Consider the following 25,596-nt stretch of genomic DNA (forward strand, 5'->3'; position numbering starts at 1 on the left):
ACCACCTGTGACAAGGACGGGGGGGGGCTCAAAAAATCATGAAATTCGTGTGACGTACTTTATGGATGGCCCCTTACCAAAACGATACACATTAGAAACGTGAATTAAGTATTTATACTGTAGAGTTATTTTTGTATAAAAACCTAACCCTCTTTCTTGCGCAGTCGGGTAAAAAGACAGAAGAAGTATTTGTAAAACTGATAAAATATTGGGCGCTTTTGTAATAATTTCGTCGAGTTATAGAGGAAATCTTAAAGACCCATCTGGCTACACCAAAGAAGGTCCTCCGATGACGTCACGCTCCGTCACGCGTGACATCACAGAGCTCACCCATCAACATAAAAATAAACATGCTGAACAACTGACAATCAGCCAACATGATGGTAAGGTGAGGCTGGTTAAATTTAGACTAGAATGCCGCGCGGCTTCCTTTGCTAATGCTTGAAAATAAAGCCAAATTGTCTTTGGTCGGAGTTCTGAATGATGCTGTAAATTGTTTATGGTGATTTAGAATACGGGACTATTCCCACCTCTCGTTCCCACCGCTGCAACTCCTGCGTAGCCAGGATCTACAGCTTGACCGCCAATAAAAACTCAACCAGTTAAGATCAAGTTTGTCCCGGGGAAAGTTAAACTGTCATTGGAGTCGCAACGAATTTAATCAGAAGAACATTGGAGGAGTTCGAAGATAAGGTTCGACTTCGGTTAAATGATTAGCTATAAATTCCATTATCCATTAGATAATATGATTTAAATTGTCAGTGAATAGCTCAGATCATAGAAGGGAAATAGGTACTCAAGTAGTATATGACCTAGGTACCGAAGAAATATTCGTAATATGATTGTTTTATTAAAAGTTCCATAGTTCTTGATCACTCTCTCTGATCTCACACACATCTCAAGTAGTAAGTGTAATGTAATGTATGTAGTTTAGTAGATATTTCAAAGCGTTTCAAGCTCTATAGTAAATACTGAAACAAATATTCTGTTGTACCGGTTTGATGCCAAAACTTCAGAATTGTTTTCATTTCAAGGTAGCTCGGTTAATTCGTCACCACCGTTGCGCGTTGCTATCCCATCTATGTGGTCTATTGGAACATTAAATAGAAGGAATTGTTCATTGTAAAGCTACACGTGGATTTTTATTATGATGCTGATTTGATTGTGATGTCTCTACATCAGGGGTGGCCATCATCATCATCATCATCATTTCAGCCACAGGACGTCCACTGCTGAACATAGGCCTCCCCCAATGTTTTCCATGTTGATCGATTGGTAGCGGCCTGCGTCCAGCGCTTCCCTGCTACCTTTACGATGTCGTCGGTCCACCTTGTAGGTGGACGTCCCACGCTGCATTTTCCGGTACGCGGCCGTTTTTCGGTTCGAGAAGGAGGTCAATCGTCGAATCCAACTCGGCTGGGCAGCGTTCGGGAAACTACGCAACATCTTTTCGTCCAAATTACCTCAATGCCTGAAGACTAGAGTGTATAACCAATGTGTGTTACCAGTGATAACTTATGGCTCGGAAACGTGGCCTCTCACTATAGGTCTTATACAGAAGCTCAAAGTTGCACAGCGTGCTATGGAGAGGGCTATGCTTGGTGTTTCTTTGCGAGATCGAATCAGAAATGAGGAGATCCGTAAACGAACCAAAGTCGCTGACATAGCCCGACGGATTAGCAAGCTGAAGTGGCAATGGGCAGGGCACATAGTACGCAGAACTGACGGCCGATGGGGCAGAAAGGTTCTGGAATGGAGGGGTGGCCAACCGATCGCGAATATTAGTCCAGTCGATCGTGGCAAGGCAAAAAATACTACATGATTGTGTACTAAACTATGCTGTTTCATTTAAGATTTCAAGAAGTATGTAAGTGATAGATCGCCCAGGGTTTTGTTAGTAAACAGAGATCTATGTCTAATCAAGTTGGCCAGCCCTGGCTCTACATGATAGAAAACTAAGGCTGAGTTGAACCACCTAACTTTGACCGTAACTATTACGATAACTGGTGTTTTTAAGGAGTTTGAAAGACTTTTGACGTTTGTTACAGTTTTAAGTAAGATGTGCAACAAAGGGTACGTCGATCTAACTGTCCGATCCGAACGCTTAGATATTTTGGACTACAAAACTGATTTTAATGCGGCAGTTTTCATCAATAGATGCTAATTAATTTATGTTACATCAATCAGAGTCAAGTCATAGATAATTACAATCTAAAGTATTGTTTCATTAAGTAAATATATTATTTTAGGTACTAGTACTACATATTTAGGTATTCAATACGTATTCGTCAGTTAATCTTTCATTTTTCCGACCACCTTACCAATTTGGTAAAGGTTTAATTTGAGACTCTGAGAAAAGAGGATATTTTTTATCCTAGTTTTCGAAAGAAGGATGAAAAGGGAGATGCAATAACTGACATTATATCAAAATAATTATATAACCTAGAATAATCCCAGGGGAACTTTCCCCATCAAAATGGCTAGACAAATTTCTAACTATGAACCCAGTAACAACACACAACAATGCGTTCAGCAGTTTTGGCAGACGTCGTGTTGCGTAATGTACAGTCTTCAGCCCATTAAACCATACATTTTGTTGAAAAATAGCCTCTATTGCAATGAGATAAGACGCCACTGAGTTTAGCTTGTAATGTACCAGTGACATTGCCTGGTCGGGAGTTGTGAACTTGTGATTTATCGGAAGGGAAGCTTGCTTTCAATTAAGAGGTTTAACGCATAAAGTTAATATTCCTTCGGAATAGAGCAACAAAGAATGAGCGAGCGAGATGTCACTATCTGCAATCCTGTGTGATAAAAAGAGATGTGTGATGCTATCATCGTCACGTCAATAGAACCATTTTTGCAAAAGATTTGACAGGCAGTGACACATAGAGGCACAAAGAAAATTTTAAATTATAGTTTTTTATAAAAATATCGTAAAATCCTGTTTATTTTTGGAAAATTTGTTTTCTTATATAATGGTGACCTGTTCCGTCCTTGATTGTGATGTACACCAAAGGAATAATCCTGCAAAATATTCATTTCACAGGTAAATTTATTGAAATCGACACCTCCAAACTTTAGCTTTATTTTTGTGAATGCGCTTAGAATTTTAAGCACTAAGTGTGATAATTATGTTCTTTAAACATTAATTTAAGTTGTAAGCAAAGATTTCATGCTCATAATCCAGAATTTATGAATATTTTGTGTAAAGAAATAATTTTCGTTTTACACTAGGGTTGTACCACAATCGATAAATATATTTTCTGCGCTGTTTATCACAGTCACTGCTGATTATGTAGGTACATAAATGGCGTTTGTATGTGAATATAGAAAAGTATTATTTTGTAATTACCTGTTAGTTAATAAACTAAACTAAATATTACATACTAAATATAATAATAAATATGTTTATGCACACAGATGTTTGTACTGTGCGGGAATCGAACCCGCTACCTCCGGAATAGTAGTCCGTTTCAAACCACTACACTATACGGCCAACAACGATTATACTTCGTATCTCTCCCGAAGATGATTATGTTTTACATGCAGCAGTACCTGGGATGATGCCGTCCTTATCACACTTTTAGAGAATATTTATTTAAAAATATAAGTTTTAAATATAATAAAGTACGTGTTTTGACTCCTCAGCACCGTAGTACATTCCGCGGTCCGCCATATTTCTTGTCATTACTTGTGTTGGTGTTCGTCCGACTCACACGTACTTTTTCAATAAAAATAACTTAGCGTAAAAATGGGTAAAAGGAAACGATCAAGTAATGGCGATAATAGTGATATGGTGAAAAGTTTGTTAAGAAACCTCGTATGTACATAGACAATGACAAATTATAGTTTTATCTGATGATGATGAACCAGAAAAAACATCGTTGTCTCCATCGTGCAGTCACTGCAGATTTGCAGACATACATACATACACATATTTAAAACATTCTGGTAAGTTGTGAATCGTGTATTTTGAAATTGTTATGAAATAATGTGAATAATTTCTATTTTTTGTATTAAAAATGAATATTTTCAACTACCCTCCGTGGTAATACTTTGTGTCCCGACTTAATCGTGTGTGGATACTAAACTACACGTCCAAAAATCGTGTTATACAAAATACATAAACATCCCGACGTAAATCGTGTGTGGATGATTTATTGCTTATCCCGGCGTATATCGTGTGTGGATACTAAAGTACACGTACAAAAATCGTGTTATACAAAATACATAAACATCCCGTCGTAAATCGTGTGTGGATGCTTTATTGCTTATCACGGCGTATATCGTGTGTGGATACTAAACTACACGTACAAAAATCGTGTTATACAAAATACATAAACATCCCGACGTAAATCGTGTGTGGATGATTTATTGCTTATCCCGGCGTATATCGTGTGTGGATACTAAACTACACGTACAAAAATCGTGTTATACAAAATACATAAACATCCCGACGTATATCGTGTGTCGATGCTTTATTGCCTTTGAGCGTATTAATTATCCCGGCATATATCGTGTGTGGATAAGACATTTTTAAACGGATTGCATTTTGCTTTGATTATTTTCCTAACGTATTATCATATAACGTGGGTAGACGTATCAACACGTCGTAAAATAGTATAACATAATTATAAATAAAATAATATACAATATACATGGGGTATTTATAATTTGTTACCCTATCAAATACAAAAATCTTTATTGTGAAGTATTACTAAAATAGCATACAATAATTACCTACATCAGACGAAAATACCGGGTATTTTTCAAGACAAAGCCTTTCAAAGACTTTCACAAGGATCTAGCAACAGGTTGGAAAATATTGATTAATGGATTACCTACCTACAAATAAAAAAGACTTGATGAAACATTATTTACTTGCTAAAAATTGCACATAATAATTACTTCAACAAAGGCAGCAATACAACTGAACATCTGATTCTGCTTCTGTTTGCTGTACGCCTCCTTATTGCAACTGATTTCACCGAGCCTTCAATATGATTTGATGACCTAGCTATGTCACAAATGGAATAATATTCCGTAAGGAATTATGAAAACCTTGAGCGATGCTGGCGGTTACTTTGTGACACTCATTAGAGAATCACTGTCAAGAAGATACGCTATCACAAATTCCATTAGCAAGCAAAAAAAGAGATATCATAAAAGATTTATCAAAACGAATCTCTTGTTTGGTTCAGATTTATCAGACCACTCGAAATCATCTATGACTAATATAATTCAGTAATACCAGCCCAGCACGTCTACAACTCATCAGACTTTAAACGCAAGGGGGGCATTGTGAGCGGCAGCCGCTGAGCAGTGAGTGAACCCCGGCCAGCCCAGCAGCCGCCGGCTCCGCCGCCGCCGCCTGCGCCGCGGGGCCGTCTCCGGTTAACCCGAGACCCAACTATCATCAACCGAATCGGAGATGATAATTTTATTCAGCAGATAGGCACCAAGGTGCTAGTAACTGGTAGACTTAAATACTACTAAAATAAATGGCTTACCTAACATAACAAAATTAAATGATACTACTATTTTGTCCTGGATCAGGGTTATAAAATTCCATTTTAAACTTAACCATGCCAAGTTGGAGTACCCCAATGTAGGTCACATACTACACCTGAGGGGAGTAGTAGGTATATTCGACAACTGTACAAAAGCCAAATTGTAGACATAGATTTATTCTAAATTTAAAGGAATGAAATAAATTCATTAATATTATGAACTATTTTAAAATGCAATACTACCACTGACTTTACATAATTAATTATATAACAATACATTTTATTATGTGAAAACCTTAGATTTGAAAGACTCCTATCTTTTATTACCAATTGCTGAAAATGGATGAATTTGGCTTCGTTTGTCATGGAACTCCAAGCACTTTAATATTCAGTTGTTTGAATTTCTTCGTGATCGTTCGTTTTTGTCTTACATCCGCATGGTGCCTTTTGTCTTTACAAAATTATTAAAAGCAGTTTTACACTTTTTGCAATCACTCGGCCATCTATCTGTACCAATACCTGTACCAATTTATATGTATTGGAACGGTCAGAATGCTGGAATAATATTCAAACAACGGGATATTTATAAGAGCAACTAGGGTAGGAGGACAAAAGATTTTTTATCTAATCAAAATAATAATGTTACCTACATTTAAAATTTACATTTAATACGATAGAAATTAATTTAACTTAACAAAAGTGCAAAACACTAGTAATGCTAAAAACTACGAAAAATATTATTCCAGTAATTTGCTTCATTCTTGGGGTTATTGACCTCAGCGTGCCCCGCCGTTAAAATTACGGCTGGATGTACACGAAGTTACCGGGAAAAACATCTTGGCACTCAATTACTCAAATAACTACAATAAACATTATAATGCATCTGCCAAGTATTTAAAACATAATTTAGCATAGTGGAGACTGGAGAGATTACATTGACACAGCACATCATGTACCCTGCAATCAAATGATTTGTTTCGATGCCTCAACCACTGGTGTACCTCAACCGCAATCGCGCATCGTGTAACAGCCATCGGAAATTGGTCCTAGTTACAGTTACTTTTACATTTAAATACCCTGGAATTGCTCGCTGCACTCTATGATCTTGAAACATTTGCATCTCACCTACTTATTAAGAATAGACAATACAACGGTTATTGCCTAATAAAAAAAAAGGGGTAGTATAGGTACAGCACACTTTAAATAATATTGTTCGAGAGTTATGGAATTGGTGTGGTTGGGTGTGACAACGCGGTCACAGATTTCGAATCTCGTCAATCAAATATAGACACGTACTATGAATTTAGCAGACTACGCATTTACAGAAATTACATTACCTTTTGGTATTCCAGAATTCGTCTTATTTGCAAGTACATTTACTATTCAAAATCACCAATGTTCTACGAATGCATCCTGGGAGTTAGACCATATTTCCGAAGTTATTAATACTTTCACATTTTAATGTTACTTTCTAAAGTTTTATACAAAAAAAAAAAAAAAAAAAGAATGGCGCTAAGGGCATAGTAGTGGTACCATTCTGACCTACTACCGTGGTACCTATTGTGGTCAAAGCTCCTCGTTTCAAAAGTCATACGTTTCGAACCTAACAAAAATCTGTTGTGTTCGCCCTTCAGAGTTGATCATCCTCTCCATGCGGATTTAACCCTGATGGTCGGCAACTTATCAGGCAATCGCAGTTAGCCAGTGAGGAGAGGCGCACCTACTAATTCTCTGGATATGTTAATGACATCTTTCTCACATAGTACATACTAATATTACACAATATACTTCAGGTCTAAAATCATGGTTGTAATTCCAATTCAGCTCATTTATTGGAATACTCAACGGACAAATTAAATTATTCGTGTTAGTTACAGTACAGTACTCTCAATGGTTACCGTTTGACTTTTTCTATACTGTTATATCAGGATATTACTACTAATGACTGTATTAAACATTTTCTCAAAAGCGTGTTTCGCCTCAGACCGCCTAAATATGACACTACTTGGTATTAAATTATCATTTCCCTAAAAAAAAAAAAAAAAAAAAAAAACAGTTAAGTGTATACCTCTTCTAGTTCTGGTTTCTGCACAGATAATGAATACTCCGAGTTTATCTAATAATATTACTAATAATATTTTATTGTGTCCAGACTAAATATAAATTAAAGTAGGTAGATGAAATTGATGAAAACATTAAAACCGGACTCGATTAATTTTATCAACCATTGTAATGGCGGAGTTACATTAATTACCATTAAAACGATAGCTCGTTCGCACGCGTCGAGGCGATGGGCGCGACTGGTCAATAAGGTCGAGTTTCGCGGACCACAAAGCGCGGCGGCCGTTGAAAAGAGCGCGCCGGTTGAGCGCGCGAACCCGCGAAACTCAAGCCCGCCAAATCCGAATTCGAGCGTCAGAGCACAGATAATACAATACTAGTGTTTGGAGGGCCATTACAAGCGGCGTCAGCGACTGTTTGATACCCATCACGTGACAAGCCTGCTGCATTACTTCACCAACGAACTGCACTCCGTTGTCGCTGATCATCCGTCGGGGAACTCCGTACCTCAGGAACACTTCTGCGACGAGGACTTCAGCACACTCGGCGCTAGTGGCGCTCTCTAGGGCAAAGAGCTCAACCCAACGGCTGCAAACGTCTTCAATTATTAAAATCCAGCGGTTTCCCTTCGCGGTCTTCGGTAAGGGTCCGAATAAGTCTACAGAGACGACTTCAAATCTCCGGGTTGAAGCAGGGGTCTGGAGTAGTCCGGCCGGCTTCCTGTTGTCTGCCTTGTAACGCTGACATGCAACGCACCGTTTGATGTACTCGGTAACAAAGGCTCTCATGCCTGGCCAGAAGTAACGGCTCCGGATGCGTTGTAGAGTGCGATCGACGCCGAAGTGTCCTGCGGTCGGAGCGTCGTGTAACTCGGCGAGTATCTGCTCTCTCTCGTGCTGTGGAACTACGAGACACGTGCAATCTTCATCGTCAGACTCAGGTAAGCATCTATACAGTATACCGTCGGATATCAGGTATCCTCGGTTCGACCAGTTCCTCCCCCTGAATGGATCGTCGATCTCTTCCAGGTCTTCAATTATCTTCTTCAGCTCGGGGTCCTTCAGCTGGTTTTCACGCACGTCAGCTGGTGTCCTGTGCGGTACGTCGACGGTCACCAAGCATACGTCGCATCCACCTGGGTTCTCTTCGCAACAGGCGGGGCGGCTCAGTGCGTCGGCTATGACGTTAACCTTCCCGGGCGTATACTGGATCTGCAAGTTATACGCCTGGAGCGTCAGCGCCCACCTCGCCAGGCGGCCGCTGGGTGATTTTAAGCTCATCAACCAGCGCAGGGGTTGATGGTCGGTCTTCACGACGACTTCCGATCCCTCGATGTAGCCTCTAAATTTGGTCACCGCCCAGACGACGGCAAGGGCTTCTCGCTCGGTGGTCGTGTAGTTTCGTTCTGCAGGTCCTAGGAGACGGCTGGCGTATTCTACAGGCCTCTCGTCGCCCTCCCCCTGCATCAGAGCGGCTCCGAGGCAGTATCCGCTGCTATCCGTCCTCAGGGTAAAAGGCTTCGTCTCGTCCGCCTGGCGCAGTATCGGCGCGGTGACGAGGAGCTCCTTGATCTTGTTGAATGCAGCTTGCTGTTCTTCGTTCCACACCCAGGTGCTGTTCTTCTTGAGGAGGTCAGTCAGCGGCTTAGCAACAGCAGCGTAGCCTGGTATAAACCGCCGGAACCAGCTGGATGTGGCCAGGAAACCCTTCAGCTGTCTTTCATTCTTCGGGGCAGGCATGTCTGCGATCGCTGATGTCTTCTCCGGGTCGGCCCGTAGGCCTCCGGGCACGATGATATGGCCCAGGAACTTGACAGAGTCTCGGGCGAAGCAGCTTTTCTTCCTGTTTACGCGCAAGTTGAACTTCTCTAACCTGTCGAGTACTGCTTCAAGGTCTTCTAGGTGTCCAAGGAACGATTCTGATAATATAATTATATCGTCGAGATACGCTAGGACGTTTACAGGCCTCCTATTCTGCAGAGCAGCGGTGCCTCCTCCTCTGTCCTTTGGCTCAGCATTATCTCCGTTAACGAACAGGTTCGTTTTGAATCTGTCGATTAGTCGCTGGAACGTGGCGCCAGAGTTGCGAAGTCCCATCGGCATCCTCTTGAAACGGTAGGTACCGGACGGCGTAACGAAGGCGGTGACGTCACGGCTCTCATCAGCGACGGCCACTTGAAAATAGCCAGATTTCAGGTCTAGCGTTGTCATGAAGCTGGTGGTCTTGGCTGCATGAAGAACGTCCTCAATCCTGGGCAGCGGGTACCGGTCGGGTTCTGTCACGGCGTTCAGCTTGCGGTAATCTACGCACAAGCGTACTCCACCATCTTTCTTGTTGACAAGAACCACGTTCGAAGCCCAGGGGGACTCACACTCTTCAATAATATCAGCCTGCAGCATCTTCTGAAGCTCTTCTTCCAGGATCTCCTTCTTGCCTTGTGACAAGCGGTAGGGCGGTGAGGCGATAGGTTCCTGCCTCTCATCGACCCGGATCCGGTGCGTAGCGTAGCTGGTAGGTGGGCCAACCTCGGCGAACCGGTCGGCGCGGCGCGCTAGCAGCTCGTTCAATTGTCTTCGCTGAACAGGTGACAGCTTACAACCCTCGTCATCTCTCAGCGTCAGGGCCGCGGCATCGAGGCGCATCAGCTCTGCGGCGTCGGCGGTCGGCGGGGGCGCTGGTGTCAGCAGGTCGTAAGTATCTACAAAAGAAAACTTCTGTTCAGGTAAATCGGAAAAACTCCAGCTACGTTGTGGTATATCTAACATGACGTCAGCGCGCACTATAAAATCATGACCGAGGAGGGTACGATTCTCAGCCCCAAGTATCACGTAGAAAGTGGTAGGTATGCTGCGTCCAGCCAGCACAACGGCGGTATTACAAATCAAAACATCTCGTACCTGCGAGGTTCCATCGGCGAGTCCTACTGTGTGACGTGCGGCGTGAAACTTAACACCATTCTCCAGAAGGATCGCGTACAGTCCAGGGCTAGCCACGGAGTGAGTAGCGCCGGTATCCAGCATCGCGACACCCGCGCGGCCGGCCACCGTGATGTTAACCAGTGGGCGCGCGGCGCGCGTGTTGTCAACAATAACATTCTGAAAGTCAACTTTGTTACTTTCCCTACTCACACTCGCACTTTTATTCGCACAAGTGGTACATTTAGAGCGCACTGTACCTTCCTGACCGCATCCATAACAATACAACTTACCTGCCGGTCGGTTAATAGGAACAGGTGGTGAAACATTCGCTTTAGTAGGTGTAGGTTTTGATCTACATTCATCGGTGACGTGCCCAAAACGCTTACAGACATTACAACGTGGACGATTACGTATAGATTTCGCTGTGTTCGTACTAGAAGAGGCCGTGCTATTATGATTGTTGTCAACATAACTAGACTGAGCACGGGATGGGTTAACATGTATCGTGGTATTGGATTCACGCGAAATATCTTCAACACACCTCGCCTGCGCGAGTAAACTATCAAGGTTAACAATATTGTTACGCGGCACTAATTTTTTAATGTCATTATTAAGTAGGCCGTACACGATGTCAACTTGCACTTCGTCATCCAGTTTGTATGGTAATCTCGAGAGATTAGCGCGCACTCGCGATATAAACGAATCGGCGTTTTCTTCGCCTTGTTCCGAGGCGAAAATGTCCCGGAACACGCGGTAGGCGGGACGAGGGGCGCCGTACATGAAGCGTAGCCGGCGTATCGCGTCGTCCCAGGTCGTCACGGTGGTCCGTACGCCCTGCCACCAGACGGCGGCGTCTCCGGTCAGCAACATGGCGAGGCCGCGCAGCGCGTGTTCGTCACTCACTGCGGCGCACTCTTTGTACACGACGATGTTCTCGATGAACGCCTCCAGTACCTCGGCGCTCCGGGTGGCACCGTCGAAGCGTGCGGTGCACCGTGTGAAGTTGCCGCCTTGCGGCGCGGTCGCGGTCGCTGCCGCGGGGTCGGTAAGTCGGGTCGGAGTCGCGGGCGGCGGCCCGTGTAGGTCGCCGGCCGGGGTCGGAGTCGGTAAACCTCTGATGACATTGGTGATCAGTCTCGCCAACTGGTCCTCTGTGATGCCGATGACGTCGTTGCGGCTGGTAGTAGTCGGCGTCGTCGCCGAAGCTTCGCGGGCGGGTATGGCGGCGCCGGGCCCCGCGTTCACAGTCGCGTCGTCGTTTTCGTCATCGCTGGAATAATATCTCTCCTCTTCTTGGCTATCCTTGGCCGTGCCTCGGCGTGTCTTCGGTGGCATTTTCTCACTTCAACACAATTTTCAATCAACACGACTCACTGGGGTCGCGGTACTTGTGGTTTCTCTCGAACGTTCTCGAAGTTAGAACGCGAGGCCCCACGTTGGGCGCCATTGTAATGGCGGAGTTACATTAATTACCATTAAAACGATAGCTCGTTCGCACGCGTCGAGGCGATGGGCGCGACTGGTCAATAAGGTCGAGTTTCGCGGACCACAAAGCGCGGCGGCCGTTGAAAAGAGCGCGCCGGTTGAGCGCGCGAACCCGCGAAACTCAAGCCCGCCAAATCCGAATTCGAGCGTCAGAGCACAGATAATACAATACTAGTGTTTGGAGGGCCATTACACCATTTATTATTGTACCTATATATTACCGTACATTATGGACAACCTTGTACTATGCCCAGCCTCAACACTTAAATCTTACATTGACAGGACTATTGGTATACGCACAGATGATAATCTTTTTGTCAGTTACCATAAACCACTTAAAAAGTGGTTACTCAGTGGAACTTCAAATTTGATAATATCGATTTTTATAGCGCTCATAATACCCGCCATACGGGCTACGTCTGCGTCCACCGGGCTGGCGTTAATTTATTAATAATAATTTAAAATTTGTAAGTCATTCGTAAGGCTTGCAAGCTGGTGGACCGAATCTTGTCAAGTAGGCATTTCTTAAATATTGGACTAGAAACTTACTTAATTTAACTTTTTGTGTGATTGTGATTTTGTTAACTGTTTGTTTCAAAACCATCATTAATTATTACGAAAGTAAACAATGTTTTGTTTATTTACTAAAATACCTTGAACAAGTTAATAGTTTCTACGGTTGTAATTTTTTCGATGCTCTAAACATCTGCATGTAAAACATAATCATCTTCGGGAGAGATACGAAGTATAATTAAGAATCAAACGAACTTACCTGTGATGTTTGATATCTAATTATACGAGTGTCTTGACCGAAGATGATTACAGTCCCACCTCACCCGAGAATAATTACCCTTAACCGATCGAAAAAATTTGCTCTAAAATAATGACAAGAAATATGGCGGACCGCGGAATGTACTACGGTGCTGAGGAGTCAAAACACGTACTTTATTATATTTAAAACTTATATTTTTAAATAAATATTCTCTAAAAGTGTGATAAGGACGGCATCATCCCAGGTACTGCTGCATGTAAAACATAATCATCTTCGGTCAAGACACTCGTATAATTAGATATCAAACATCACAGGTAAGTTCGTTTGATTCTTAATTATTACATCGTTAGAATCCTATTTTCTTACGTTATCGTCAGAATTATCATTTTTTAATTATTGTTTTACTCCTACTAATATTATAAATGCGAAAGTTTGTATGGATGTCTTGATGTTTGTAACTCTCATTCTTCCAAATAAATAAGTTGAATAATTTTAATCTTCTGAGTTTTTTTTTATTTTCTTTGGCCACTCTCCCAATTCCCATATACCTACAATCCCATTCCATCCTATTCTATTTATATTATTACTGTTAGGTGTTAATTAATATTTAATCGATATCGATATTCATGTGAAAAGTAACGACATACATACATCACTGACATGCACACATATTTATTTTTACACACACATATGACATCTCATTTTTGGTTTCGTTTGACAGCTCGTGATTGTTGCTCTATTCCGAAGGAATATTAACTTTATGGTTTAACGAGCCGTAGTTATAAGAGGGCTTAAAGATGTGAATAAAAATATGGTTGAAGATATTCCAAGCAATAAGGTACTTATCCTAAGACAATTTATTCAAGCGTTGATCCGAATACTTAGGCTGAGTTACACTACTTAACTTTAACCGCAACTAATAACAATAACCGATCCATGAAATGAACCGGTGTTTTTTGTATGGAGTTTGACAGATTTTTGACATTTGTCAAAGTTAAAGTAAGATGGTGCAACCCAGCCTTAGTTTACCATACAAGTATTCACGACATCATGCTTTATAATGATGACCCTCTTTTAGTCAGAGAATTTGAGGAATACCTAACAAGAAATAAATGAAGATAAGTAGAGATGTTCGTTCGTTTCAGCCGAAAGACGTCCACTACTGGACAAAGGCCTCCCCCAAGGTTTTCCACAAAGACCGGTCCTGCACCGCCCGCATCCAGGCACCTCCCGCGACCTTCACCAGATCGTCGGTCCACGAAGTGGAGATGTATGTAAACGTATTTCAGGAAAGAAGATTATGGGTAACTGTCAAACCACACATACAGCAAATGTTAATAGCATTGTTGTGTTCCGGCAGTTACTCCGTGGTTGAGAATTCTGGGTGAAGCTCGCTTCCACCTTCGGCCTGATCGTCACTTATCATCAGATGAGATACAGGCCAAGAGCTTCCTCGTTATGGATAAAAAAAATGATTGGATTTGATTTGAAACGGGTCCTTTGAAGATCTTTCTTGTTAATCCAAAAATGTTCATAAACATCACTAGAGAATGAGATGCAGTTCAAATGCGCATTGCTCACGACTCACATTGACCTTAAAAGCGAGATTTATTCGTCATCAAACCCCGGCTAGATCACCACTCGATTAATAATCGAGTCAATGAATATAATCTATCGATTCATACGTTTCATTTGGCACATAACGTCTTGGCGTCAACATCAGACGTTTTAGAGTTTTGACGACTGTTAAAGTCGGATCCTAAAAGTTTTAGACTGTATATTTGACCGTGGCTTTGCCCGCAAATCTAATCCTGAATAACAAACAACAAGTTGGTCAAATAGAGCAGGGGTTCCCAAACTTATTTTGTCTACTGCCCACTTTGAGAATAAATTATTATTCTTTAGCGCCCCTGTTTGTAGTTGAGAGTCGAGAGCTCAAGTCGGTGTTAAGAGTCCTCTTAGTAGATGAAATTACTAATCGCCTCCCAAACCTCTACACAACGCCCCGATTTGTTTTCTGGGACTCTTACCGCCCCCTTTAGGCCAGCAACGGGCACAAGGGGGCGTTATCACCCACTTTGGGAAAAGGTGAAATAGAGGAATGAAGAAACGTGTGAAGAACATGTATGTATAGTATCTTTATCTTATGTAAGTAGAACACTTAACATAATATTAACTTAGGTGTAAGTAATGTAAATAAACAAAAGGAATTTTACAACTTTTGCTGCTATGCTGCAGCCGGGAGCCATTCTGGTTGTGACCCAGCCGAAACGTCAAGCCGTGAGTACATGTAACTCATATAAAAATGTCGCGTTAAGACCCGTGTTTCTCTCTATTTTACTTGAAATGGAACGCGAGCGCTTGGGGGAGGCCTATGTTCAGCAGTGGACGTCCTGTGGCTGAAATGATGATGATGGAACGCAAAAATTTCAAATCTTATAGAAAAGCTGAGGACTGATTTTTCGCTCGCATGTCACACATCACCTGTCACTACACCCAATTTTCAAGTTCACTGGCGCAAGTGGCGTATTTAAACATAACACGCTACGTTATGTCACCACAAAGTGACGTCACCGTCTGCCATGGACGTGACTCAGACAATGTCTGGGCGGGCCCAAGGTGAGGTGAAGAGTGAAAGGCCTAAATGCCTACCATCCCATCTTTAAAGTTTAACGTTGTGCAGCCCCAACGATGTTTAAAAAATACCCTAGATAAGTATTTAAAGCACTACACAAAACAAGAAAAGAAAGAATACTCAAAAGAAACGCATATTTTGCATTTAGCAAAAGAGCTATTACACGAGTTTGGTACCTAAAACATGCCTTCAATGAACTTGCAATGCAAACAGGCAAGATTTTCAGGATGCTGAAAAAACTACAGACTTGTTCCATGTAAATCTTACAGTGAAGAACTTGGGACAGTAGGTATGCTTCAAACTACAAGTCAATTTTCCAAATCGATTCAGACGTCTTTAAGTCTTAATCAAGGAAAAATATTACGACGAAACAAGAACTTCATTTTTGTGAAGTCGGTTAATAAAGGAGATTGAACCTCGAAGAAGGAACTGGTCACAAAAATATAATTTTGAAAGGGTGGAAATGGTGGAATATGGAATCATAGTTATACAAAATTTTCATGAAAATGAGAAGAAATGTGATTGATCGGGGAACAAGGTGCGATAAATCCAAAGTTATGAGCAAAAGCTAACGTGATAATAAATCTAGTAAAATTCTAAAATCCACGCCTCGTAGTTCGTACTCCATTTTAAACATTACTCATCGGTAGAGCATTTAGGTACATACTAACAGTACGGTTTCAAGCAGCAAATGTAAATATTTCGAGTTTTGTTTGTTTTTCCTCGATAAATATAGTATTTTAGTAATGCCTACCTGCTATTGATACTACTGGTACTGGTGTACTTATCACTGTAACGGTTTTATTTGTATGAAAAATTTTGCCACAATAATAAGAAATCTATTTTTTTTTATCCACAACGAGGAAGCTCTTGGCCTGTATCTCACCTGATGGTAAGCGACGATCAGGCCGAAGGTGGAAGCGAGCTTCACCCGGAATCCTCAACCACGGAGGAACTGGCTATCTTACCTCTTACTGCCGGAACACAACAATGCTGTTAACATTGTTGTTATGGCGACAGACTTAGGTAAGATGGTGGTAGCTAGCCAGGCGGACTTAGAACAAGCCCTACCACCAACCAAACCGAACAGAAAGATCTGCCCCCACTGGGAATCGAACCCGGGACCTCTGCGTCTGAAGCAGGTGGTCTCACCACTAGACCACAGAGGCGGTTAAATTTATTTATTTTCTTTTGCCTGCCTTTGGCTGCATTTTATACATGTTTTTCCTATCACGTAGGCTACACGCACGCGGAACGCGGATTGGCTGCGGGCACTGAACACGAAATCTTTGTCCTGCGTGCAACAAGCAGCGTGTACACGCACGCGGATCAAATCCGCACGCGTGCCGAAATCCGCAACACAGGAAAAAGGCATCATCTACTGTGGTGATGTTGTTTATTAAAATCATCACGGGACTATTCCTACCTCTCGTTCTCACCGCTGCAACTCCTGTGTAGCCAGGATCTACAGCTTGACCGCCAATAAAAACCCAACCAGTGAAGATCAAGTTTGTCCCGGGGGAAAATACTGTCATTGGACCCGCAAGGCCCGCAACGAAATTAATTAGAAGAACATAGGAGGAGTTCGAAGTTAAGGTTCGACTTCCCTCCATTGCAAAGCGGATGACAAGTGACAAACAAAGGTTTAGTAAACCTTTTAATAAAATCATCAGAAAAATAAGAAATTAGATTCTAATTTATATGGAACAATGTTCAGTTGTTGTTTACAACGTACATTACTTAGGTGCTACGAGATCAATTTAACCACCAAGGACGAAGCAAATTGATTTTCTTTATGCCTTTCAAGACGCTCGTAGTCTTTATAATTGACATGCGTAGTAGTTGAGACTTATCATACAGAATTTAATAAAAATCCATATTTGAAGACTTAGTAATATTTGGTAATATTTCACCGGACAAAGGAACATCACTACACATTTAAAAACAAAGTTGCTTTCCTGTCTGTCTGTCCCTATGTATGGTTCTTAGATCTTTAAAACTACGCAACAGATTTTGATGGGGTTTTTTTTAAATAGAAGAGTAATTCAAGAGGAAGGTTTTTTTTAAAGTATTGTACCCGTGCGAAGCAGGAGCGGGTCGCTAGTGCATTATACTCAATGGGCCCTACATATTATAAAAGTTTACTATGTGAGTTTTGTGGAAATCCTTGGGGGGAGGCCTTGTCCAGCAATGGACGTCAATCGGCAGCTATGTGAGCTAAGAATAATAATATGTATTTTCGCTTAATTTTGTAGCTAGGAAAATTCTCTATGCTATGAAATCAGCAAGGCCTCCATGACGTTGGCAAATGCACTGCTTCTATCTGCGATGGCAGCTGTCCATCACGCATCCAAAACAATAAACATTATCAGCATGTTTAATCTGTAGTCTATTTTCAATTTGTATGAGAAAAGTGGAAAATTACGAAAGCAGAGATCCAAAATAAGTTAAAGCCGATTTGGCTTAAACAACTCAGTATTCATTGAATACTTATCTTAAAATAAATAAGACTATTCGCTTCATACAGTTGCAAAAATAACGTAAATAATAAAGGCGAGAAAATCCACGTCAAAGAATACAGTAAAAAACTCAGTAAAACTCATTTATTTCTGTAAGTAGGCTTTAAAAAAGCACTTTTACACGTCCCAGTATTAACCCTACCACTGCTTCAGGACAATAAATGGGCCAGTGCTGAGAAGAAGCAGCGCAAGAAACTCAGACACTATTGTCAGCCTCTATTCTATTGTAAGTAAAAACTAAGACCGAAAAAATGGAGGGAAAAGTTACGTCAAACATATGCCCACAGATAAAAAAATACTTATTGATGGCTACCGTTAAAGGATTATAAATAAAGGAAAAGGGATATTAAAGTAGTAAATAGTAGAAGTATAGGAGAAGAAATATTAGTTTCGGAGGAAATATGATGAAAATATAAAAAAAACTGCTGAAAACAGATAGTCTGAAATGTAAAGTTTTAAAATAAAACAAGTCAAGAGCACAGCATTGGAGGGAAGTCAATTGAGACTTGATTTACGCACGTGCAATCAATGTCAATAGCGTGTTCAATGTTATAATTAGTGCATGTTCAGACTTCAGTGGAATTAAAAACACATTATGCTATGGAAGGTTTAACTTTACATTATTCTAGAATTACGGTATAGATATAGATTCTTGAAGAAAAATATTGATGTCTTAACGTGTCTTTCTATTTTAGTTGAAATGGAACGCGAAAGTTTAAAATCTTATAAAATTACCAGTTTACAAGTAAAGATCATGCTTTCCCTTTTTATATATGATTTGGGATTTAGATAAACGACAGAAAAAGTATTTTAATGTATAATTATGCAATGCTTAAATGTTTTGAGTAACGAATGCAATGCATGCAATGAATTTATAAAAACTATCTCATATAAACAACATCGCCGAGAAATTAATGAAAACCATAATTTTTCAGCAGATCTTTTGTTCCTTACGGGTCGGATATACGCTGATGAAATCTTAAGGATTCCTATTTACAAATTAACACATCAACTATCTAAATATGTAGGCCAATTATGAATATAATTCACTAAACTGAAATACGAACTAAAATCAAATACCTAACACAAATAGCAAATGCTGCACTATTAGCAGAAAGTGAAAACTCTAGGTATTATTGTTTTCAAAATACCTAATCTAAAAGAACATCGTACATTTCGATGCAAGAATCAATTCCTACAAAAAACAATAATGTAACACAAGTTCATAGGAGTATAATTAATAATGAGGAATGTTATTAATATTCCTCAAGGTTAACAGGAAAACCTCTCCTTAAATAGCTAAAATAACCGCGTTAGCCTATGTAGGTATGTCAACGGATTTATGTAGGTGAATAAGCAAAAACTTATTGTCCCCATTTCTACAGAAACATGGAATAAAAAAATGTGGAAAACATTTTCTTCATGAAAAAAAATATCGTTTCCCGCCCGTTCCTGATTAAGATTTTTTATTTGCGAATCGACCTCCTTGCTTCAAAACATTCGCCAATGCTAAATGTCCTCACCTTAATGTTTACGCCATAAGGTTCATAATTGCAGTTCACATGTTCTGACAGCTAAAACTTTTTTGTTTTTCGACAGGAAATGCTGGCATGCAAGAGTTTTACTTTGAAAATAGTTTTTTACAGCTTTGGGCGACGCGTTTTGAGCAAGAAGGTTTGATTCATACTATTTGGTATGCCTACAATATGAATAAAGTTCTATTTTTAATTGATGTATAAAAGTCTGGATTTTTAGGCATCCCTAAAAGAGGCTGGATTTAAAAACTTGGTAGATCCTGTTCAAAATACCGCTGGTTCAATGCCAATTCTTACGCTAACAAAAAAAGTTTAAATCCTTACCTCCTCGACGGACTTTTTGGAGAACTCGTTCATGGATACAATCCATTGCTGCACTAGTTCATTCACAATAACAAGATCATTATATAACCACGTCAACAGTTCATTCACCCATTGGACGCTCGGCTGGTCGGGCCCTGTGCAGGTGGGGACGATGATGCTCTGGTGTTTTTTTAAAGTTAACTGCTCTGGCCCAGGGGACATACGCCCCAGTCTTCGCTTGTTCGGTGGAGTAGCTGGGACGAACCCAGACGGTTTCGGTGGCTTGTAGGAGTTGAAAGAAGCGCTCTTAACTTTCGCACTGGTCGCTAGAACACTGTCAGCACTGTTTATGATTTCGTTCGCGGTAGATTTCTTCGGCTCCTCGGGTTTTGGCGGTTTCACCTCTTCCTGGACGGCGAGTCTCTGCCCGTACTTGGTGTATGCCCACTTGGCGATACCCAGGAGTACGATGGAGAAGAGCATCCAGATAAAAATGAGCATTACTAGGTTGTCCATGGCTGTGTCCATATAATCGAAGCTGCATATGAAGTCGTCAACCGCTTCGGCGAGGTCGGCCATAGTGGTCCATGGTGTCGCCCACCAGGACGCGTGCGGTTTTCCCGCCTGACCGCCCGAGACTGCGGAGCGAGGCATTTTTTTTCTATTTTCGCGCGTTCTATTTTCAGAACGTAGCTCTCTATCCCGAGATACCGTTATTTGAACGCTGGTAACATTATTTTTTAACGTTATTTTTGTTAGTTTTTTTTTTTCGTTCGGTATTCAATCGCAGTTTCGTTTCAAAGAGTTATCCGTGGTTCTTTGTTGACACGACTGTAGCATGGTAGCGTATCTGAAACAAACAACATAAATGATTTAGTTTCAAAATAACACAGCACACTCATGCATCCCGATGAGTAATGTTATTTCAGAACGTACTCGTATAGTGGCTGCTGGTTCGATTCTCGAGTTAGTTCATTAGAGACTGATCTGTTAGATACTATGTACAAGTATGTACAACTTTTGGTTTCACAGTATACAGGGTGACTTTGAAATCGTTGGCATCCTTTTAAAATAAGACTCTACTCATGATACATAGTTTAAAATACATGAACTCAAATTATCTGTTTAGCTCAAAGGTTAGCTGGTAGAGAATGCCACACGGCATTAAGTTCCCCTTTTCTACCGCATTTTTTTGTATGTGCGATAAAGATTTTAAATAAATAAATAAACAACGCTTACTAGAAGCAGAATAGGTAACAATATAATTCATAATTATATCAACGTGATAAATAATGCACTATTGAACTTGTGCTGTTATCCGTACACACAACCTTCAGCAAAGTATGCACAAACACAGTCTAACAATTACTTAAATAATTATTGACTCAAAGTCAATACAACATGTCATAATAGTACTGCACATCCAGCTAAACTAATACCTTATATTTTACTAGCTTTTGCCCGTGGCTTCAGCCGTGTGAAATTTAGTGCCACAGATTCGCATAAATTATAGCATATGTTAATATGGGTTACAAATAATAATACTGTAAAGTTTTAACCAAATCCGTTCAGTAGTTTTTGCGTGAAAGAGTAACAAACATCCACACAAACTATAACCTTTATAATATTAGTAGGACTAAGCGGCCGCTCGCGACTTCGTACGCGTGGATCCCGTTTTACCCCTTTAGGGGTAGAGTTTCGTAAAATCCGTTCTTAGTGAGCACCTACGTTCTAAAATGAACCCCCATGCAAAATTTAAGACTCCTAGCACTTATAGTTTCTGAGATTTCGTGATGAGTGAGCGAGTCAGTCAGTCAGTCAGTCAAACTCTTTTGCTTTTATAAATATAGATGTCATTGTAATAAGTGAGGTTTTACAATAAAAATGTATAATCTGATGGGCTGTATGTATACTTTGAGTGTCATTTGTTTATTTTACTGTACATAACTACGTGGAATTTGCATAAAACCAATATTGATAATACCTGCTTGCTATGGTACAAATAAACAGAATGTTCTAGCTACGTGAATCGTCATTTTACATGCTTTATGCTTAAAACTCAATTATAAACGGTTTATAATTAGTTAAATAAGAACTTCAGCAGTGGACGTCCTATGGCTGAAATGATGATGATGATGATGATGATGAAAAAAAGAACTAAGGGTGAGTGAGTTCGTTGCACCACCTCATTTTAACCGTGACTTTAACCACCGGTGTTTTTTGTATAGGAGTTTGGCAGACTTTTGACGTTTGTTAAAGTTAAAGTAATCGCAGGACCAGTAGTTATAGAAATCCTTTGGGAAGGCCTTTGTCCAGCTGTGGACATCATTTGGCTGAACGAACGATAAATAAGTCGAGTAAAACTGCTCTGCTTCTTCTTTAAATTCTTCCCGATCCCCTAAAAATTTCACATTTTCTATTTCTTTAATCACACGTCATCTCTCCTTGACATAAATGTAATGAATGGGCACAAAAGGGTTCGACCCCAAGTTAGTCGAGTGACTCAAGTTTGAATAAGAATAGACTTTAAATAAATTAAGTCATCACACAATAAAGCTCCGATAGCGTACTCGTAGTGGAGCAGTAAATTGCTTTTATTTTAAACACAAGCAGTTCCGGTTTGATTACTATTTCAATAAATTTGTCAAAAATAACTACCTACTTGCAGAACGCAGCCGGACCCAGAAGTGAAAGGGGAACAGAATTCCTAGTCCAAAAAATAATTTCGAACTCCTCCTATGTTCTTCTGATTAATTTCGTTGCGGGTCCAATGACAGTTTAATTTTCCCCCGGGACAAACTTGACCTTCATTGGTTTGGTTTTTATGGCGGTCAAGCTGTAGATCCTGGCTACATAGGAGTTGCAGTGGTGGGAACGAGAGGTGGGAATAGTCTCGTAGTCCAAAAAATAGGCCAGAAAAGGCTTCCAGCAAGCTGAACCATTTAAGAACCTAGTAAGAGTGCAGCGGAGTAAATTTTACAGGAGAGCGAAAAAACGCATTTTCATTTGCCTTGCGATGCTTTAAAGATTTGGATAACTTCTGATGTTTATATTGAATATTAGTAACTGGAGTATACTTTATGGAATAAATATATATTTTGTTAAAAATTGCAAGTTTTATGCCCCTTACTAACACTAAAAATTAATTTATTGACAAAAGTAAAACAAAAATCAAAATCTAATATAAATCAGTACTCATGTAGTTCTCAGATTTTGATAAGATTATAGAGTGTTAGCCAACAGAATTCGAAATAATATTTAAATTATAGTAGCATTTTACCTCTAGTAAGTCACATTGACCATTTTAAAACCTAGTAAGTCCATGCACTTACTAGGTTTTAAAATGGTCATTGCGATGGCTCCTACGTATAAGGGCGAAACTGCCGCTTACGCCTTTTTCCAATTATTTAAGCAATGATTTCACTTTGCTCTAATCTATAACATCAGTAAGAAAAAAAAATTTTTTTTCCATTAGATACAAAATAAAATTTTAGGCAAATAGGCGTATGTGCAAAACTACGCCACGTATAAAGCCCAATCATACGGTTCGTCAATCTATACGAGTAGTTGCTTACATAAACATATATTTTTTATAATCCAAATCTTAAATAAAGCCATGAAAATATTTAGCAAATTGTTTTATTTATAAATTATGACACATTATATAGTTATTTAATTTTTAGCGTTAAGAGTCGCATCTCAAAGTAATTTGAAAATTATAAATAACTTGAAAAAATCGAACTGCCTAAGGCATCGTGGGTTCAATTCCCGCCTTAGGCAATTCGATTTTTTCAAGTTATTTATATTTTTTAAAAATATGACACATTATGTTAAAAGACCTAACTAAATCTCGAGCACAGTATATGGGCGTATTTGCGTTAAAACGTAAAACGGTACATTAAACGACTTTTTCTAACTGATTTATTATTGATATAGCACATGATAACAATTAAAATAATTACATGCATAAATAAAGAGAGTAATCGCTTAAAATATTATATTTACGTTGTCATTTAAGTCTCTTTACGTTGAACAATATACATGAAATTATAGAAATATGCCGACGTAAAAGGGCAATGCGTAAAATCTCAAAATATATAAGAAAAATATAAAAATTGATAACAGCAGTAGCAAAAGCATTACATGTTAAGGCTAAATGTGAAATTTCATTAAATTCGTTTTAGTAGGTCAGAAGATATGACCCAAAAATATGGTTCTGGCCACTAAAATGGCTCTCCTGTAAAATTTACTTTTTTCACTTACGCCAGTATACGTAGGAGCCATCGAATTTGTAGCTTGCTAGGTTTTGATAATGGATTTGCAAATTTGAATTCGACTTACTAGGTTTTTAGCAACGCGTTCTACAACCTTAACATTCCATCTGGTGAGAGAGTGAGAGATGCATGCAGCCTAGACTTAAGACATTTTGCATATTGTGTGAACACAATCACATAGTTGCGCCGGCGCCGAAGTGTGTCGTGTCCTTGTGGCGATGTCACGAGGTCGGCCGATAACCGTTGAATTTAAAATGCTTATTAACAAGATAATTATGCTGTTGTGGCTGACATTTTAACCCGCCATTGACATTATGTCTGTACAAATAAGAATTTGGACAAAATAATGGGTTTTGCGATACATTTTGGAAAAAGAAACAATTTATTGTAGTCCTGGAGACAAGTAGGTTTTTTTTTCGTACCGGTTTTTGAATTCATCCTTTATTAAATTGCATGAAAAACTTTGAGAATTAGGCTTGAGTAACCTCAAATCAATTCAGGATAATTCGGGAATTCGTAGAGAATGCTCACAATCTTAATTAGTTACTTTATGAGTTTTCTGGGACATCCGTTTTCAGATTTTTTTTTTCTGTTCTTACTATTGGTATTTAACTAGATACTTAATTCGGGTTAAATTAAAACGCACTTTAAGCACAGCTATAAGTCATAAATACAACTTCCTTGTATGACTGTATACTTTGCTAACACTTCTAATCGATGACTAGTGACGTTCTAATGAATGACCGAAGCAAGGGCTTAGAATTAGTGATGTTTAATTGATGCTAATTGGATGAGTTAGCATTAAGTAGCATAGATTTAAAAATCTAAAAATATAGGTGGGAAATAAGTACGTAGACTTATCTATAACGAATATTATAAAGCTGAAGAGTTTGTTTGGTTGAATGATGTGCCGCAAAAATAGGTCTAAATATTATGATAAGTATTTTACATAATTGTTTTCTTTAATTTATAAAATCCGTGTTGATTGATTTACTTACTCAATGATGAGATTCACACACATAAAAAAATTACCCATTTTTGATTATTAAAGTTTTTACAATCCTATTCTTTTGCAACTCCCTCATCAAAGTTTAGCCTTGACAAGTCACTATGAAGGTTGACACCATTATTCTCTGTTTTGTCTGACACATGTCAAAACTTAATCACCTAATTGAACTCCCAATTTACTTATTATTTAATTACTATAAAAGGTCACCCAAAAACAGTAAAGTATTAAGTAAACAACATAAAATTAAGTAAAAATATCAGTTTTAATGTAAGGTTAATACAATTATCATTGTACTGACCTTCGTTCAAGTTTAACTGCGTATTTTCATTTCATTTTGCACTAAAAACTCGTTTTAAACTTTTACACACATGCTGCGTCTGCGCACAGTAAAGGCCACGGATACACTGATGTGAAATAGTGTTGCTTGTCGATAGTGGACTATCGAGTGTAAAGTCAAAAATAATAAGTAGTATCGATATCGATAGTATTAGTAGGGCAGGAATTTTTTACCCAGGAAACAATGACATCCCTAATACTGATTACTACCGATAGTTTTACGTACGATACTATCA

The 25,596-nt window shown here is 39.6% G+C and overlaps 1 protein-coding gene across 8 annotated transcripts in view; it reads right to left on the reverse strand.

Annotated features, from left to right (window-relative positions):
* LOC135084410 (C2 domain-containing protein 2) overlaps positions 1-25,596 on the reverse strand; it is a 101,765-nt gene that overhangs the window by 58,498 nt on the left and 17,671 nt on the right. For 7 of the 8 annotated variants that reach the window (XM_063979195.1, XM_063979194.1, XM_063979193.1 and 4 more), the window contains exons 1-2: positions 25,323-25,415; positions 19,763-20,591 (exon numbers count right to left, since the gene is read on the reverse strand). In XM_063979195.1, the coding sequence (XP_063835265.1) occupies positions 19,763-20,395 (633 nt within the window). In that variant the 5' untranslated portion in view covers positions 20,396-20,591; positions 25,323-25,415. Of the gene's footprint in view, positions 1-19,762; positions 20,592-25,322; positions 25,416-25,596 lie in introns of those variants that run through there. The other variant, XM_063979191.1, reaches the window with a different exon arrangement.

The sequence above is a fragment of the Ostrinia nubilalis genome, chromosome 26 (genome assembly GCF_963855985.1).
Source record: "Ostrinia nubilalis chromosome 26, ilOstNubi1.1, whole genome shotgun sequence".
NCBI lineage: Eukaryota > Metazoa > Arthropoda > Insecta > Lepidoptera > Crambidae > Ostrinia > Ostrinia nubilalis.